The 19,439-nt window shown below is 41.8% G+C and overlaps 1 protein-coding gene across 1 annotated transcript in view; it reads right to left on the reverse strand.

Annotated features, from left to right (window-relative positions):
- hivep1 (HIVEP zinc finger 1) overlaps positions 1-8,605 on the reverse strand; it is a 48,747-nt gene extending 40,142 nt beyond the window's left edge. The window contains exons 1-2 of the mRNA XM_079522495.1: positions 8,317-8,605; positions 5,463-5,612 (exon numbers count right to left, since the gene is read on the reverse strand). Coding sequence (XP_079378621.1) covers positions 5,463-5,502 — 40 coding nt within the window. The 5' untranslated portion in view covers positions 5,503-5,612; positions 8,317-8,605. The remainder of the gene's footprint in view (positions 1-5,462; positions 5,613-8,316) is intronic.
- Positions 8,606-19,439: the final 10,834 nt, after the last annotated feature.

Consider the following 19,439-nt stretch of genomic DNA (forward strand, 5'->3'; position numbering starts at 1 on the left):
TCTCTAGGTTGCCCTGCAACTTTGATCGTAGGAGTAGAGGAGTGGTTTTCTCTGACCCCTGAATACTTAACCACAGTCAGTGATGAAGTCAGAGGTATGGTTGATCATTAACAGGAGACTGTTGTTGCTTTGTCAGAAATTACTGAGGTGGTAAAACACTCGATGGGCTGCTAAGCGTTGCGAGAGAACTCGATGAAGCCTGGGGGTGAATGTTGTTCAGCCAAATCAGAATATGAAACAGTTGCATTGCATATTCTTACTGTGACCATTATCAATTTAGGAAGGAATTGTATCTTGAGGATTTGGAGCACCAGCCACGTAGTAGGCCTAAATATTGTACTGCCAATGCTATGACATACTCCATTATGTTTCAATTTATAAAGACAACTGAATTTCCAGTTACCAGATGAGAACAAATCAAACACTAGTAGGACTAGGAAAGTCATTTCAAACCTCATAAATTACTGAACATTATCACAAATCAATCAAATGTAACAAATCAACCAAATGTACACAACACTCAGTGTTGTGTACAGAAGGTTCTGCTCCAACGTGTGTTGGGTGCAATAAATGGTACAGGACTACGTTATGGGGAACCCCATCCTTTTTTCCCTCCCTCGCTGCACTCGCTTTACGGGGGTAAACATTTTCCACTGTGTTAAATGCACCCCGTTTTTACTGCAGTTGTTCCCCATTTATCACACAGCACGTTCTCTGCATAAAGCAGGTGTCCAGGCACACTGGGCTTCGGTGTGAGAACCTTTTTATAAGACAAAAAGGAATGTAGAGTTGGCTCTATAAACGCTGTGGTTGCTAACAAGTCTGGACATTTTCAGGGGCACTTTTTGGAATGCACTTCCATGGTTAGAGCCATAGACAGGAGACTAGTGATACAAAGACCAAACACCACGGATGATGTTGTGCAGCGAAAATAGCCGATCTACAAGCTCACAGAGCTTCGCTTCAAGACACGTTGTGAGAGTGTGAGTTTATAGATAATAATTTCGTATTAAGTCAGTCTTTAATCCAATAATTAATTTAAGAGCATGGGAAGAAAGGAAATAATTTTAGTACAGTAAAAAAAAAAAAAAATACAAATATCATGGTCTGGGCCGGCTTAGCAGTCCTGGTAATCCAGCATGACAGTGTGTCACGGGTTCGAGTCCCGATCCCGACGAACTTTACGGTGTCTCTTCCTCCATCTCTCAAAACGCCCAAAACATATCTTAAAATACAAATATCATAATAAATTATGTTGTAGGCGGCAGGCCTATATATAAATAGCTGTAGTGCTTCTTGTTTTTTTAGACAGATCTCAAAACTCTTCACAAATAACAACTATAGTAAACAAAAATGTTAAAAAATTATATAAATATGAATAATAATAATAATAATGTAATAATAACAATGGGTTTCTTCTATAGTGCCTCACCAAGGTGGTGAGGTACTATAGAAGTTTAAAAGAAGGTTTGCCAGTCAAAAGTAAGAGTTTTGAGATGAAAATGAGGTATGTACGATAGATTGTACATTAACTTGGCTATACGTCATAGTGTACTACATAGTGTACCGTCATCAAATACTACATCAGTAAACCCTTTCAAACTTTGCCTTCCAGCTAAGTACTGTGTACATCAACTCTCAGTCTACAGTACTGTGTTTATGATGCCCACAGAGTGTGAATCTGTCTCTGTGAAGGGATATGAGGGGCAAGGGAAACCACTGCAGTGCATGTCCCGCCAAAGCTGCTTAGAGACCAGCTGTTTGAGAAAATTAAACAAAGGACATGAAGGAGGAGGCATGAGTTCCAAACTTCCTGCCTTATTACCCACAAACTGCGTCATAGGATCATTCCTAATGCTGTGCGTGCGTGCGTGCGTGCGTGCGTGCGTGCGTGCGTGCGTGCGTGCGTGCGTGCGTGCGTGCAGCTACAGACCATTCATTGGAATGCCACCCTGGCTCACCTGCATAAGCATCATCAACGATCTGGGACTGGGATGTTATCAATAGAACAATATAGTATTTTTGGCTGTATTTCAACAATGGCACGCAAATGTCTCTGACTGACCTAAACTCACGTCAATCACCAGGCTTTCCGTGGTACCTGTGGAAAGCCTGCTTCTTTTTGAATAATGGATGTCTTAGAGAGAACATACCTAGCAGGTCTTTTCTTGACCTGCTAGGTTGGCCTAACAAACTAACTTGACTAACACAGAGTAATCGTCCTTCCAGGCTATGGGATGTAAATTAATCTATCCTAATACAGTCCTGAAATCTGATGTTGAAACAACATCCCAAGGTCATAAAGACAAAATTGAAGGCTTTTTATAATGACTTAAACTATGTGTGTGTGTGTGTGTGTGTGTGTGTGTGTGTGTGTGTGTGTGTGTGTGTGTTATACTTTTACAGTATATTAACACACTTATTTCAGGTGAAAGAAGTTCACCATTCATAATGGTGGATATAGGTCCTGTAGAAAGTAGTGTGGCCATATGAAGTTACATTATTGAAGTTACATGAACATACTTTGGTATGCATTTTATTAAATTAAAAGCCCTCTAGCGTTTCTTACACAGTCCAGCAATATCTTTGTATCGTTGACAAGGCAAAGACTGATAAGTCTTGACATGACTGTTGGTTAGCATCAGCAATCAGAACTGTGCCAGTGCGCTCCAAGGCATTGTGGACATAGGTCTTCTCAGCTAACCAAACGTAATCTACTGCAACCAAACTCAAGATGAAGCTACTGTAACTAAACTCAAGCAACTGAGCTAAACTGATTTTGACGTTTATGTATGTACAAAGAGAAGTCCAGCGCACTTCAGCCAGTTGAAGGTAGAAAGGCTCGTCGGTGCTCAACAGGTCAGCTTGAATCAGAGAGAATAATACCAGGGCACTTTAGGAGAGACTACCCAAATAAAATACTGGTCTGGAGCACTCGACTGGTCTGCACGTGTTTATTATTTTACAGGGGTGACTCAGTCCCCCCTGTAAAATAATAAATACGTGCAGACCAGTATATTATTTGGGTAGTCACTCCTGAAGAAGTTCCCAGGTATCTCTGGTCCATTTATGTATGTTGTTGTTTTTGTTGTTTTGTTCAAAAGTATTTGTAATGTAATAAAAAGGTGACATTGACAGTTAAAATATGTTAGACGGTTAAAGGCTTGTCTATTATTAAGTAAATGTCTTACTCTTAATTGTTAGTCTTGACTCTTGACTATAGTCTTTCTTCAGCACCAGGCATCGTCATGTGATGGCTCAGATGGGGGGGGTTTACTGAGTTCGGAAGAAAGAAATTCACTGGAGCAGAATCTAAGCATGTGATAGCATGCCATGCAATGAGCATTTCCTGTCTGATGAAGGGAACGCCTTCAGTGCAGGGCAGGCCTGGAAGAGGGTTGTTGAACTAGGTCATAAGGCAAATCAAAGAAGCCAGAGCATGGTCTCATCAAGCTGGTTTGATAGTAAGGATTGTTTGTGTGCAACATAAGTGGACAGTACTGAGAAAGGTCAAATACATTAGGTTCATGTATAGTGCAAGTGGTGAGAATAGTCAAGAGCAAACTTTAACTGCTTTCATATTCAGTATCCATCAGTATTTTCTAACCTTGCAAAGAATCAATCAAAATCTCAAAAATAACACCAACTAAGAACAGCTGTGGCACTGTAGTCTGCTCTCTGCTGGGTACAAAATAAGTTTAAGACCCTCCATCAAACATAGCATCCAGAGCAATTTGGCTGGCGTTTGTATGGACCTCTGTTGGGTAATGTGCTGCAATAAAACTTAATTATTCATATTATTTGGCCAAGTAAGCTCAATGCAGTACGCACAGGGGAGGTGTTTATAACACAAATAACTATGAAAATCTGGGTCACTGCTCACAGACAAAAGCCAAAGCATTTTATTCAATGCATAGACTTCATATACAACCACCACATTCATAATATACACATCACACCTGCAGTTTCAATGAGTCCACCATATTTTGTTATGTCCTGTGGGCTAATCACACAAGTACTGTAGACCTACAACCGACAGGTCACACTGATACTAGCACCTTTGTGCAATAATTAGCATGTGACAACTGCTGAAATAATGCATGTGTGGAGACATAATAAATAATAATAATAATTAATAATAATAAATAATAATAAACCAAAATAGTCTATTGAGGTAGGTGAACAAGGGGATTTTTTCATGCAGAACCCACTATGGTGAAATGAAGCCACTTGCCGTGTACAGTACCTAGAAGTACAGTAGCTATACGGTACAAGTGTATAAGACAGTGCAGCATATTCAGACATAGCAGGTGGTGATACAGTACTGTAGGAGCCAAAACTGACCTAAAGCACATTCTGAGTGATTTACAATATTATTGCTTTTTTGTTTATTGTTATTGTGTTTTAACAAGGTGATATAGCATTATTATTATTATCAGTATTTGCGTATTGTTTGTGGTTGTTTACTAATATCAGGTATTGTTTATTGCAATGTTTTGATACATTTCTAAGTATACTGTATTATATTGAGCGAACAGCTACTGCGCATGTGAAATTGGCCAGTGACGTCAAAGAAAAGCGAAAGTGAGTTCAGAGTTGAGCTGATGCAACAGTGGAACGACACAAGTTTTTGACCGTAAACTTTGTAAACTTTGTAACCGTTAACTAGGAAAGGAATCGTGTTTTTATTATGTTTCTTTGATGTTGTCAAGCCAGCTAATTATTTTCAAGTGGATCCTTTTTGAGAGAAGCTCAGGAGGAATTCTGTGTGTGGATGGAAATAATAAGGGATTGGACTTTTCAATAAATTCCCATAAAGTACACGAGGACGATCTCCGCCATTCCTTGGATGTTGTGAGTTGTATAACAAATAAGAAGTGGAGAATTATTCAATGATACGAGTCAATACTAAAAGTTCCGCTTGGATATTACTGTGACTAGTGAAATCGCCATTATAAGTACCTTAGTGTCATCACTAGCCTCCTACAGTACCTCATCCCCACATTAATCCGCTTGATTTCTAATACACTAGTTATTTTTGGCCCTGTGTAATGAAGTAATTACACTGTATTTCAAGAAATTGCACATATAAGGCCTACATTATTTAGTGTCCTACTTGGTGGTCAGGAGCAAGTTCAGTAACTCATGTTATACTCATGTGCAATGTTACAAATTCTGCAACCAAATAGATGACATTATGAAGATTTTCACTCAAATAGCAACATTTTGAAAGAATGCTACCTGATATTCTTGAAATAATATTTCTAATACATTGTTGACTGTATACACAAAGACAAAAAAAAGCAACAGAATTACTATAACTTGCACCTTTAAAAACAAAAGATCATTTTGATCATCATTCTTCCCCCAAAAATCATGGATATCTTACTTTGGAATGATATCGTATTGATTTGAAAAAGTAATGTTTAAAAATGTATTAAATGTATAGAATTGCAACTTACCTTTTAAATTTCTTGGGTTGTTCTGCTTGGTGCGTGGCATGTTTACTTTCGCTCACGGGTACATCTTGAGTAAAGTAGGTTCTAAAGTCCTTGGATCTTGAGAGGAACTGACGTCCGCTCCACACAGTTAGGGCCACACTGTGGGTGCATCTATAGAACAAACACACACAGAGACATTCAGCATAAAACCACAGAGATCAATGAACACTAAGTGGGCCTTGCAGATTTCCCGCTTGAGCTTAATTTATGCTTCATCGTAGGACAGTGTCACTCGTAACATAACTTGTTTTCAAGCTAACAATGCAACACCCACCACCCCTCTCTCACACACACAGGTGGAGACAGAGACAAGTAGATCATATTCGTATCAATATAAGCTGTGTTGCAGCAGTTATCTCACATGCTGATCTCTGCAAAAAACAAGAAGCGAGAGGACTGTTGTTTTTGGTCAACGTCTGATTGACAAGTCAGTGTCTGATATGGGTCGCCTGCCCTTCTCTTTGACGAACAACGGCAGCTCGGATGACGAAAGGCGCAAACAATAATGTTCTGTTTGCGCTGGGGTATTGAATGCTCCAGGCTACTTGGGAAGCCAGCAGATAGGTTGCTATCAGGCTAATCTAATTGTATAAGTTAACTCTCACAGGCCGCTGCATAAGGGCTATGCAAACATCAAAAGGGCAGATTGAACTCATTCTGACAGGGGAACTGTTTTTACTCTCTGTATCGTTTCTGATGCCCTTTTTACACTGGAATGATCAGGGGTTTAAATACAGACTTCATGCAAATTCTGGCTTGGTTAAAGAAACACTGGGTAAAAGGGGACTGTTCAAGTTAAATGTTACCAAAACCTCAACCTTTCAAATCCGCTGCACTGCACATGCTTCTGTGGGCTCCCTGATATACATATAATATTAATAATCTCACCTATACAGAATGAGCTCACCTCCCTTTGAATGGACAGGCACGGCATGAGCAGCAACAAGCATCATCTACACGCATAAACACACCTGTACTGTAGATTCTACAGTAACTCATATTTTAATGCAATCTCTGTTTCCACACATCTAAGCTATATTCTTTCGTAGAGAGTTTATAGGACCGTGACCCATTGTCGTGCACATGCAATGAGCAGCATTGGTCTTTGTTTGTCTCACCAGTAGTATTACATAACAGTTACTACAACCGGATGGTGTTTTTTCACCATGCATTGGTACATGTGGCACTACAGCAATGACATCATCTCCCCGTGCATCTCAATTCAGCAGAATGAACATAGCACATGCACCACATACGAGCCTAGCTAGAATAAGAAACAAAAAGTCACACAGATGGCAAAACACATGCAAAGATGGAAATTTTAACTAGGTCTGACAGCAATGATGAATGGAAAAAACGAACATTCACATTTTTTGTCTGGAGTTGTGTGTGTGTGTGTGTGTGTGTGTGTGTGTGTGTGTGTGTGTGTGTGTGTGTGTGTGTGTGTGTGTGTGTGTGTGTGTGTGTGTGTGTGTGTGTGTGTGTGTGTGTGTGTGTGTGTGTAAGTGTAAGAGCACCTAAAACTGAGAAAACACCCTGATGCTGGTCGATACAAATACAAGGAAGAAGGATGTACTACAATGAATGAATTGAACGCATAAACACTTGACTGCACTGAAACGCCATGTCCTAAACCTGTTAGAATGGAATGCATGCATTTGCAGGTGAGGTGACTGAGTCATTCATTCACACATGAGAATTCCAGACCTCACCTCTCTCTCTCTCTCTCTCTCCCTTTCCACCTTCACCGGAATCAAAGCCTTATATAAAACCAAGACATAGCGCGCACTCTATGCGCGCACTGCGTTAAGAAAGCTGTCAGCGGCACAATCACGTGTGTTTGTGTTATGATAATTACACGCCCATCACAATGTAGCCTATTGACGAAAATGTACCAATATTATATACTCGTATAATGGTGATTATCTCCATGTTTGGGTGCGAGTGGGAATGGACTCTGCATGCATATACAAAAAATAGATATAGTATACACATCAAAATGCACAGACTTGATTTGAGTCCTGTTGGTCATTCATTGGATGGAAAATACAGTCAGCAAAAACAATGCGTGGGAATAGCATACGCTATGCCTGTTGCAACACATGAACGCCCTGCAACTGAGGGAGGAGTCAGGGAAAACCCCTCGCCGTCTCTGCAACAGCGCTCTTATGGGGACGCTGCTTCCCCTATCCATTACAAAACCTGCAGTGTTATCTCTGCCTTCATCTGTTACATATGCATAGCTTCCATTAAAATGAGGGATGGCATTGAACAACACGAACGGGCAATGGTTTACCTATACGGTACAAACAGAGAGAGAGAGAGAGAGAGCGGACAGCCTGAGCGAGTTACACGTTGCGTAGTGAGCAGTTAAGTTGCCAGTTGTCTCTCTCTCTCTCTCTCTCTCACACACACACACACACACACACACACACACACACACACACACAGTGACACACACACACACACACACAATGCTGCACAAGTCTCCACCAAAACAGCGATGCTATATGCTGGCACTTGAGAGACCAGCTCTGTATAACAGCGAGCTTATCTGCATTTTATATACGACTGTCTGAAAGTGAAACATGCTGCCACTGCCACAATGCGCAGATCACCAAAACAACCCATTCCACGGAAAACAGTGAGGACATTGATAAGGACCAACCAACCCGACATCAGCAGCCCAGCCAAACACGAGCGCCCTGTACGTGAATGCACTGACGGACTGAACGGTACCAATGCAGCTCCGAAAGTATATACGCCTCGCGCGTTCACTTAGAAATGTTCTAAAACTGAATTGATTCATACTCACATTAAGTGCAGTCTTAAGTTACTGCCGGGGGTTTCTGGTATAACGCACCATAACGATAAATAACGGGGAGGAGGGGGGCAAAGAAGGTCTGTAATTCTCTCTCTCTTCACCTTCTCGCTCACTTTCTATTGCAGGAAACAGACAGGCCCACTGACGTCAACGGGGGTCCCGTCCCCGCCTCCCCAACCACAGGATGTCAACTCTGGGAGGGAGGTGCTCGACTTGCGCATACGCTGCTGCCAAAATGACGGTGTAATTAGACGATCGCAGCCATACATTTATCTCCGTGGTGATTTCTGTGCGTTGAGAGACTTGAGAAGTTGAGACCCATCTCGCCGCGTGGCTCAAGGTTCATTCCGAGTCGCGTTCGTCCGAGAGCGAGTGCCTTTTCTTGGTGTCGTCCGTCGCGAACCCCCTTGGCGACGTCCCCATTTGCTACATAGTTTAGCACTGACGGTTTTCCCCAGCGCCGGTGGTTCCTTGTTGTCAGGGTCACGTTGTTGAGCCCCTCCAGTCCTCCGCCACTACGGCCGGGCTTTCCCTTTCCCATGTATACATACTGGCCATAAGGATACACAACAATTAAGGTCAATTTAACCGAGAGTGGGTTCCATTTGGTAGGCTGCACTCTTGAATGTAAAATTACACTACTAGGGATTTTAACAGTGTGATCTGTCAGTGTGTAATTGAAGAAGTACACTTGTCTACTCTAGTTTAATCCTTCCCGACCTTCACAAATCACAATGAGTTTAGCTAGTTAGTTTCTGAACCATGATCGTTTTCATCTTATTGTTAAATAACTCAAATAGGACGTATTACGACTAGCCTAGAGATCGAACGAAACAAGCTAAGAAACATTGTTACTGGCCCACTGTATATTATTTTTGAGTGGTGCTAGCCACTCCTATGCGGAGCTATGTGTGTATTGATTGATTGAAATATTTATTAACAGTTTGCAGAATTACAGTACATTTCAAGCACAAACTCAATACAAAGACTGTTAACTGTGAGTGGACGACCTAATTAAGCATTACACTTGTTTACAAGAGGGTCCACCATGTTCAATTCATCAAAACATTTAGAGACGTACAAATAGACACTTCTATAGTCAAAGAACAGAACAGGAATTCATCATAGAGGTAAAAAGGGAAAAGAGACATATACAGTATATACGTGTATGCATGTGTGTATGGGTAACAGGTACGGTCGCCCCTTTTCCATCTCGCCCCACTACATACCTAGCTGTAAATAACAAACATAATTCATGTTGGTGATTATATAAAAGGTATTATCATATTAATTTATCATTGTTAAGTTCACTCTGTATATCCATGGGCATAATAGCATGATGATGCCATTACAAAACATGGGCTACATGAAAGAATTGTGTTTAATAAAAAATAAATTAACTAGAAGGTCCTAAATTAACTTAATTAAGCAGTCACCGTCTCTGTGTCATGTTATTCTTTCTTAATTTTAGAGATCGACTACTATACAATCAAATAAATCTGTATACAAGATAATTTCAGATTTCAGAGGGAAATACTAAATTAACTGTTAACTACATTAAAAAAAATTGCGGGGGCGAGTTGGTAAAGGGGCGAGTCGTTTGGTATTCTGTGTATGTATGTGTACGTAGCTGCAACACCTAAAGTGGCCAGTAGAACACGCACGCACGCACACACACACACACACACACACACACACACACACACTCTGGGGGTTATGGTGAAGACAAAGCACCTATTAGGCAAGCCATGAGTGGTATTATTATGAAGGCCTATCTGTCGCCAACCATTCTTCGAATTATGACCACGCTCAGGGAGTGAATATAGCTATGACGCATGGCATCATCACCTAAAAAAGGAGCATACTATTTCTTTCTACATAGCCTATCTAACTATAAATGCACCAAGTCTCTGTGTGCGTGTGTACGTCTGAAATACACGTAACTCGAGAACCGTCCGCCCCACCGACTTCAAATTCGACACACGCGTTCCACACCCCCACAGGGAGGGCAGTGCCCGGTGTTGAGTCGGTTGGACCCACGGTTGTCCAGAACCACCACAAAAGGCCTCTGCCCAGGCTCTGGACAGGGCCCCTGCCCAGGCTCCATACATGTTCTGACATCTGCATAGACTCAATATTTGGGCATGCCTGACAAAGAACTCCAGATATGGGCATAAAAGGGACACATAATAACTGGGTGGGGCATTAATTTCCAACTTGCATCGTTTCAAGTAGGCCAGTGCCCAACGGGCACCGCTCTAGTACTGTAAATAGAATAGCTCCTGGATAGATAACGAATAGCTCCTGGATAGATGGCAAATAAATGGCACTTTTCCTAGTAGAAATGAATACACTGCAATATAAGGACAAAGTCTCAGTCTCTATGTGAGCAGCCTGAGCAGGTGACATGCTGAGATGATCAGATAAAAACAATAGCATCAATTTGCTACCCTCCTGGCAGATTGTATTAAACGGAAAAGCTGTCAGCCAGAAACTGAATACGGGGTGAAAATGTACAGATATCTCCAAACTGAAAAATTCCACCTAATTTACAGACTATCTTAGGCATGAATACTGAACTGAAGACTGAACTTTTTTTTAATAAATGTTCACATTACATTAATGACTGCTTTTGCCACAACGAAAGAAGAAAAAAGCGCACTGACATCCAGAGAAAAGTTTGCTGCAGTGAGGCAGATCTATATATTAATAAGTGATTCTGTGACAGCCACCCACCTTCATGTCACAGGCTTCCTGCAGACTGCAGAGTGGGACTTTATGACTCACCTGTTTCAACTGCAACAACTTTAAAATGGCACAATTGAATAATAGGAAAATAATGTTTTCCATAGAATGGGAAATAAATTGGTTTTGTTATGCTTACTTTAGAATATGTCGTATGACAAAGTATAAATCAGGCTTAAGTCATAATTTTGGAGATGACGCAAAGCTCATGACTATTCATTTTAGGGATTAATTTCCCCCCATAGGCATAGTGACATTGGGCTTGTAAAAAATAAATGACATAATCAGGAAATCATCTGACTATCTAATACAATAAGAAGTCTATTAGCATTAAAATAAAAGTAAAAATGTCCATAAATGTGTATTCAGTATTCACCGCTGTCTACACTCACATAGAGAGGCAGATGTTCCAGCAGGAGCAGATGTTGGTTCTTAATCACACAATAAAAGAGGGGGAATGTGTGGTGGGAACATTTATTTTATGCTAAAATTAGTTAAATATATAATGTCTGAGAAGAAAGATAATATACAGTAAGCAGTAAAATCGCAGAGCGTTAATTTCACTCTGACAGTGTAAAAGTAAAGTTAAATTGACACTCAAGATTTTACTGTGTAAAACATCATCTCAGGGAAAGGCAGTTTAAATTAAGTGTTTATGTGGACTGAAGCTTCTCATGGGTCTAGATTTGAGACACAGTCTCTGAAGGCTGTGGACGGATTCTCCTGACCACAGGATGGGTTCTCCTGACCACAGCACAGTTCTGTTCAGAGTTCCATTTCATTCCTGAATGCTAGCCATGCCAGTTAAACTTTTGTCTAGTGCAGCGATATAATCTTGATTTGGTCAGAATGATGAAGGGGACTTCCTCTGCTGCCTCCACAGCAATGGCAGTGAATGGCAGCGGCTATTAATATCCTGGAGTGGTTTCAGAAAATAATCACAGCTGCCCTCCAGAGCTGTCCTGCTGAACAATAGCCTCTTATGTGACTTTGTCGACTGGAAGGCACTTCTGGTTGTCTGCTTGCTGTGGCCTATGTTCATGGGGCTCTCATGTTTTGCTTTCTTTGTTTTCCCTGGTATCAAAAATAGATATTCAGTGAACACAAACTTCCGAAGAAAGACAGCATTCACAAGGGGAATGTCTCCATGTCCTATTTCTCTTGGCTCATAGTCGAGCACTTGGTTAAGGATTAATGTTATTGAAGTATTTATAGGTTAATGTCCTTTCATCCCTTTTCCCCACATACGTTTCCGATTGCTAGATGTGAAAGGAACTGGTCTTAAACATGCCATATAAATCCAGTGGGTTTGGCACCACTGGCTGTCTGTGGAGATAAGGACTACCACATATCACAGTAAACGGTGTTCTATTTAAATGCCATTATAGAACACAGAACCAAAGAACAAATAGACATTAGTCTTCCTAACCGACTATATTGTCAATCAGCGTTGACACACGTGGCTGTTAAAATGTTCTTGTTATTGTAAATTACACAGCTATAATGTCCACTGCACTACAGTCTTTGTATTATTCTTTTTTTAATCAGACAATGCATAATCAATGCAACAAGGGGTTGCATTGATTTGCATTGCTTTTTAAAATGTAAATTCCTGCCATGTATGGATTTTAGCTACATGTTTGAGCTGTCTATTGCCATACATTCTCTATAGCACTTAAAGGAGAAGGGGGATGAGGGGGTGGTGTACTGTACACATTATGATATTATGATGTTACATAACTGAGGCTGTTGCCCCAGCAACGCTCCAAGTCCTTCGCTACCCTCCACCCCCATTCCTTACTTGTTACAGCTATAACCTAATTGGAGAGGGTTGGGGCCTAGGGACATCGAAAATCGGACATGAGGCACTAGAATTATGGACAGCGAGGCAGCAGATTTCACAAAATGTTATTTTCACATGAACGTCCCATTTAGTTTCATCAAGTGGTGGGTTTTTATAAGAATAAGGGGACACAGGCCTGGTTGGTGGCAGAGCAAACAGAGTAATGGTTTTTACTCCATGTTATAGGAGCACTGATCAAGGTCAGATTGAGTTCACCTGTTTCTGCAGGCAACACAGGTGTGCCCATTGCTACTTCCAGAGCTCAACCAAGGACTGTCTAAAGAGGACGAGACGCGAAGACCGTACGGGCGACGCCATGTTGCTCCATGGTGCTCCATGGAAGGAAAGAAACATGCGCAGTTGAGACCAAGGAAGCTGAACGCGGAAGTGACGCGGAGACATTGCTTCCTCCCCTTTTGAACAACAGTACATTCATATCCTTTATACTGTACATCTCTAGGTCGTCCTCAGACGAGCCCTCCATCGTCGCCTCCAGTCATCCCGGTTCTCCATACATCCGGCCAGCTCGTTGGTGCTTTGCACTCCTGCACTACATTGTACTAGCATTGCTGCTGCACCCAATCTTGCCCCCCACACGTCTCATTGTCAATGGCAAATATTTAGACGTGTGAGGACAAAAGCTGTATATGCCCCTCAAAAAATGGGAGGGGCCTAAACGATGATGATAATGACCTTGCACCAATTCAGGTATACAGTACCCAGCGGAGGTATTGTGTAATAAGGCAGTGTTATGCTTACTGTACATGGTAGAAGTACAGTAAGGATGCAGAAAGTGGCTATTATAATAACAGAATACTGAGGAAGATTTGTGGAAAATGTGGAATTATTTGGAGCATGCGTGTGTGAGGAGACCCTGGCATAACGATCCTCCGGACTCCATATAGCGAGCTGTTGTCTATTTTAGTAGCAGGATATACTGTACCTTTACAGACAGTACAGGGTTTCTGAGTACAGGCTTCAGGAGCATGTGTTTTGCAGCATTTCCAGCATCGCTTGTTCTCAATTATCCATTGGCTTTTCTGGATGGTTGATAGTTTGCTGAACTGGGCAGCAGTGGAGTAAATGTTTTGATATTGCAAAAGGGAATGAAAAGAATGTGTGTATCTTGGTTGGCAGGGCGTGGTGGCTGTGTTATAGGGGAAACGTTTTTCTGCTCAATTGTGAAATGCATACAGTAGTCACCTCTTTTGCATCAACCCTGCAACTGCCTGTTTTGTGATGCACCTGGCATGGGCTTTAAACTGCAGTAAGCCAATCAGAGCACTGATAGACAGTGAGAATTCCTCAAAAGCTTCAACACCCTCAGCCTTAAAGGGACACTGCAACTAGATCTTATTTGAATGATGTTTGGGAGACAATAAACACTTTCCTGGGGGTTTTTATGTGGGTATGTGTTTTTAGACATTTTATTATTTCAAAGTGTCCATGATGTCATGGACACAACTTAGATCATTTAACATGTCACATATGTCATTAATGTACATTATGAATAATTTGGGCCCAAGTACAGAGCCCTGTGGGACCCCATACGTGATGTTTTGTTTGTCAGAATCAGCACTGTTCACATGTACATATTGTTGTCTGTTACCAAGATAGCTCCTTAACCATGCGTTTGCCGTTCCTCTAATACCATACCTTTCCATTGTTTTAAAGAGTTGACCATGATTTATGGTGTCAAATGCCTTGCTCAAGTCAATAAAGACCCTGACAGTATATTCATTGTTATCTTGTTATCATTGTTATATTGACATCATGGACGCGTGATTATGAATCCCACCAACGTTCTAGGGTAGACCCGCCTCACCATGTGTCTGATTGGCTCCCGGGAAGGCATAGTTTTACTGAGGTTAGGCCGTTCGGGTTAGGTTTAGGGGGGTGCATACTTAGTTTAGACTAGTCATTGGTTAGACATGGGTTAATATTAGGTTTAGGTGTGCTGCCCCGTGGGAGGTTAGGTTTAGGGTGAGGGTTTGAGATAGATTGTAGTTGTAGGACTAATGACTCGTCGCAAAAACGAGAACTGTCAATCACAATGACTACTGGCCAATACACTGACACCACGCTAGACAGGAACGCCCAAAAACGTCACATCTTGTTTTAGCCTGGGGTAAGAATTTTCTATGGCTGCCAATGCAACTTGGTCCAATCCTTAATCACATACGGACAAACATCTATGCCGATGCTATCTAACTTGCGGAGGTAGCGTGCCTTGTCCACGGGCAACAGATCTTTCAACGTATGGCATTGCAAATACGTTTGATAATCGCTACTCTGCTCAATATTGTTTTGAAAATGCCGCAAATTGCATTGCAGTGAACGAGCGCAAATCACAACTTCCCCCGGGGGTGGGCGGAGTCACAGTTTGAGGCGCTGATTACGCGCCGTGGTGTCAGTGTATCACAGCGGGGCTTTCCTAGAACTGCGGTGGGATCCATAATAACGCATCATGGACACTTTGAAATACTAAAATATCTCAAAACCCAGGAAAGTGTTTCTTGTCTCCCAAACATCATTAAAATAAGATCTGATTGCAAAAGGGGTGAAGGGTCCGTTTAACTGCAGGGGCATCGTGAATGCTGCGTATCTCATTTTGTATCAACTGACGTGGCAGTCCATACATACTTAGCCTCCAGGGCTCTCATAGCTATTCTTTATGTAAGTTTATGCACTTGGGTGTTTGAGGTGGTCCAGAAACAGCTGATATTTGTGTTGCCCAGATGCGTCTTGTTTACCAAGTAAATTATTGAAAGCCATATCTTCAATAAGAGGAACTGACATGCCCAAACAAGATTTGGGCATGCCATTAAGCTCTGTTAATGTAGCATCAGTTGTTTAAAACGTGTATATTGCTGGTATGGTGATGGTGTCTGAGAGGCTTGTGCCACAGTTAGGGAAGAGGTGAGGCTGCTTTCTGGCTGGGTGAATGATGGACCATCCATGGTCCATCATTGAGCGATCCTATTGCACTGCAGAATAAGGTGCCTATAGCCTAATGAACCGCCTGTACTAAAGTGGAAACTTGGAGCTGAGGTTGCATGGTTACAGACTCATGTCTTTTCCCTCTGCAGATCTGGATGAATTTCACCTGCAGGCTGTCCTTGTGATGGGAGAAGCTGTCTGACCAGCATTTAGGTACCTCCTTCAGCACCATGTATGGAGGATGAAGAGGAGAGGGGTGTGGTCAGACGCTTGGTCCATTGTGCTCTGCTCAACATCGGGTTTCTCTTCCCGCAGCAAAGAAGGTATGAGTTTTGTTCATATTTCCTTTCCATCTTCCTATAAGCTTCCTAGCTTGTGAAGTTGTGACGGACAAGCCTGGTCATCCAAAGTTCTGGAATAGCTTTCTGCCTGTTCTTCTTCCTCGTGATGCTGTTTAAAGAGTTCACACAGTTCCATACCTTTAACCACAAACCGTATAAAGATAAAATCCAAAATTATTTCCAAATCCTACTATAAATGCACCACGTCTCTGTGTGTCTGCGACTCTGCGTGCGTGTGTGTATGGTTGTAATGCACGTAACTTGAGAACCGCTCGCCCCACCGACTTCACATTCGACACACACGTTCCACACCCCCACGGGGAGTGCAGTGCCCGGTATCGAGTCGGTCGGACCCACGGTTCTCCAGAACCACCACAAAAGGCTCTGCTCAGGCTCTGCCAGTGGGCCTAATCAGCCCAAGTCCCCTCACCTGTGCAATTCCCAGCCTCTGCCTCAGCCAATAAGCCTATCTCACAGAATTTCCCCGCCCCCTTAATACGCCCCCTTTCGGGGTTAGTGGTGATAGCGTGACGTCACTCCATAGACGCTACATGTTAACAGAGGTAATTTAAGAAGTCTACAACTTTTGTTTTCTCAAGGTAAGGTTTGTTCTATCTGTTCGAGCTGATTTACCATCTTGTTTGCTTCATAATAATATTGGTCTGTCACATTTTTACATTAGAAAATGTACTTAGATTCTCCAGAGAAAAAAACGTGTAAATGCTAATGTTAAATGAGACCACTATTTACCGGAAGTGGGCGTGGAAAGCGGGCTGTGAGATAGGCCTATTGATTGCCATGGCAACCCCACACCTGCAAATTGATTACTTAACCACTACACTTTTCACAGTCGGTTTGCACTCTTCGGGCACAGGCAGACAGAGGACAGACAGATACAGAGATCTCCATATACAGTGTGGGCACAAAAGGGACACAGACAGATAGTTAAAACGGGTGCTATGACAAGTTGACAATGGGTATTATTAGGTTCCCAAGTTGCATCGTTCTCAATCTGTTAATGTCACAGCCTCTAAATTTGGACGGATATGGCTGTCAGGGGTTCCAACTTCCACAGTTCCTCAAATCACTCTGAAAGGGATTCCAGTGATATTATTCGCCAATGTCAGTGTTATAGTTGTGGTGTGCCTTGGAGTTGGAACAAAAGTTTAAATTTCAAATCATATAGGCCTAGTTTAGCCATGAGCACAGTAGTGCAAAGCCCTATTGAAATCACAATGATTATTATTAGGGTCCGAGCACTGCACAGTAGAGTGAAGCCCTATTGAAATCGCAATGATTATTATTATTAGGGCATGAGCAGAGCACTGAACAGTAGTGCGAAGACCTATTGAAATTGCATTATTATTTTATCCGAAATGAATCGTGTTTTTGAGGCTCCAAACATACTTGAAAAGTTGCAGAATTTTGCACACAAATCCAAATTGGCTAAAAATTATGTATTTTAATCGTCTCAAAAAGGGCCGTGGCCTAATGGCTCAGTAGCGCGCCCTACAAAAGTTTGCGCTTGAAGCCCCACTATACGGTTTCACCTACATGTATGCAAATTGGTACACACAAAAAAGTGTCTTGGCGCCATGACCTAAACCAAACAGTAAATCAGCCATGTTGAATTTATTGTGCCGTTTTGGCCCAATTTATGCCATTTCCATGGGTCACACTTTAACGAACTCCTCCTAGCAGGATGGTGCGTTCCAAATAAAACTTGATCAACGTACACAAAAGACCTTAACGATGACAACAAAATTGTGAGTTTTCGTTAACTGGCGTGACTGTGGCGAAGCGTCAAACAGGAAGTGAAAATAGCAGATCTACAAGATCACGGTTTTTATGTAATTAAGTAACAGAACTAAACTGTCATACAGACTTATGGGGATGGTGTCATTGGACTTGGTTCAGAGAGCCATAGAGTAAGACAGAGTTACGACAACTCCGTTCACTTCATGGGGCCAGTCCAATGGCGGCTCTTTTACATGAACCGGAAGTTTATGGAATGCATTGGTGTCTATAGGCTTTACACTGACACGAGTTACATGAACCACGTGACCGGGCTGTTTTCTGCCACTTCACACGGGTGTGATTTTTCCTTTAACTTTTCAACGGTTTGTCATACAGACTTGTGGGTGGTGTCATTAGACTTGATTCAGAGTACTTGACATTCATTGGTGTACTGTAGCCTAAACCCACCGCTCTTCTGATTGGTCGATATGTCATAGTTTCCATTATTTGCCATAACCTTTGAACAGTTTGTCGTAGAGAGTCATGAGTTGCCTCACAGGACTGAAATCCTTGTCCTTCATTAGAGTTACTTAGCTCTGCTCCCAGTTCTGATCTGGTCGATATTTGCCCGTAATGTGCACTGACACGCAAGGGCCCAGCTTACAGCTTTAATTATCATTTCGTCATTTGTTATCGTTCTTGTTAACTTGTTAAGTCTATCTACAAGATTAACTGTTCAAACTGCATCCAAAACCTTTTTCTCTGCTCGATCTCTTCCTTATTGGGAGTGAAACCTTTGCTGTGCATTTTCAAGGAGGACATAACAAAATTTGTACTTGTATGTACCGACACACAAGATGTAACAGTAAAGAAACCTTGAACCATGATTATAAAAATGTGATGCACAGTAAAAATCCAAAATAATGTATCAATTTGTAACTCTGCGAGTGTACATACCAAATAGACCCTTACGGTCAGAATTAAATTAGCACTGAGGATTTGACTGTGTGAGGGTTGGCCAAGTCACACTGTGACTGTGGAGTGTGGACATTCTGTCAATAGCTGCATGGTAATAGTGTGAGTCAGTTTTCATTACTTTGTGTGAGTATAATCCCTCTCCACTAGTTGAATTCAAGGTCAGGGAGGCTCTCCTGACATCCTGAGCCATACAATAACAACACCAGGCATTCCCACAGAAGAGCTGTCTCTTTGTGTTCCAGGACACTGCAGCGAGTGCTCTCATAGCTCTCAGCGCTGTCTCAGAGCTCCACTTAGACACCATGTGACTGTCCATCGAACCATCTGTTTATCTAGGAATACTGTAAATAGAAGCTTCCTCCATTTCAATAATCAAACCTTGTTTGTCAATGGAATAATAAATTAAAAGCATATATTTTCATATGCAATATTTGCCTAAATCTTGGTTCAAAGAGAGCAATCGGCTATGCTTTCTGAGAAAATCAATATTGATGTCTGCACTAGTTTATTATACCCTTTATTAATATAGT

This window comes from Electrona antarctica, assembly GCF_951216825.1.
Source record: "Electrona antarctica genome assembly, chromosome: 15".
NCBI classification, from domain to species: domain Eukaryota; kingdom Metazoa; phylum Chordata; class Actinopteri; order Myctophiformes; family Myctophidae; genus Electrona; species Electrona antarctica.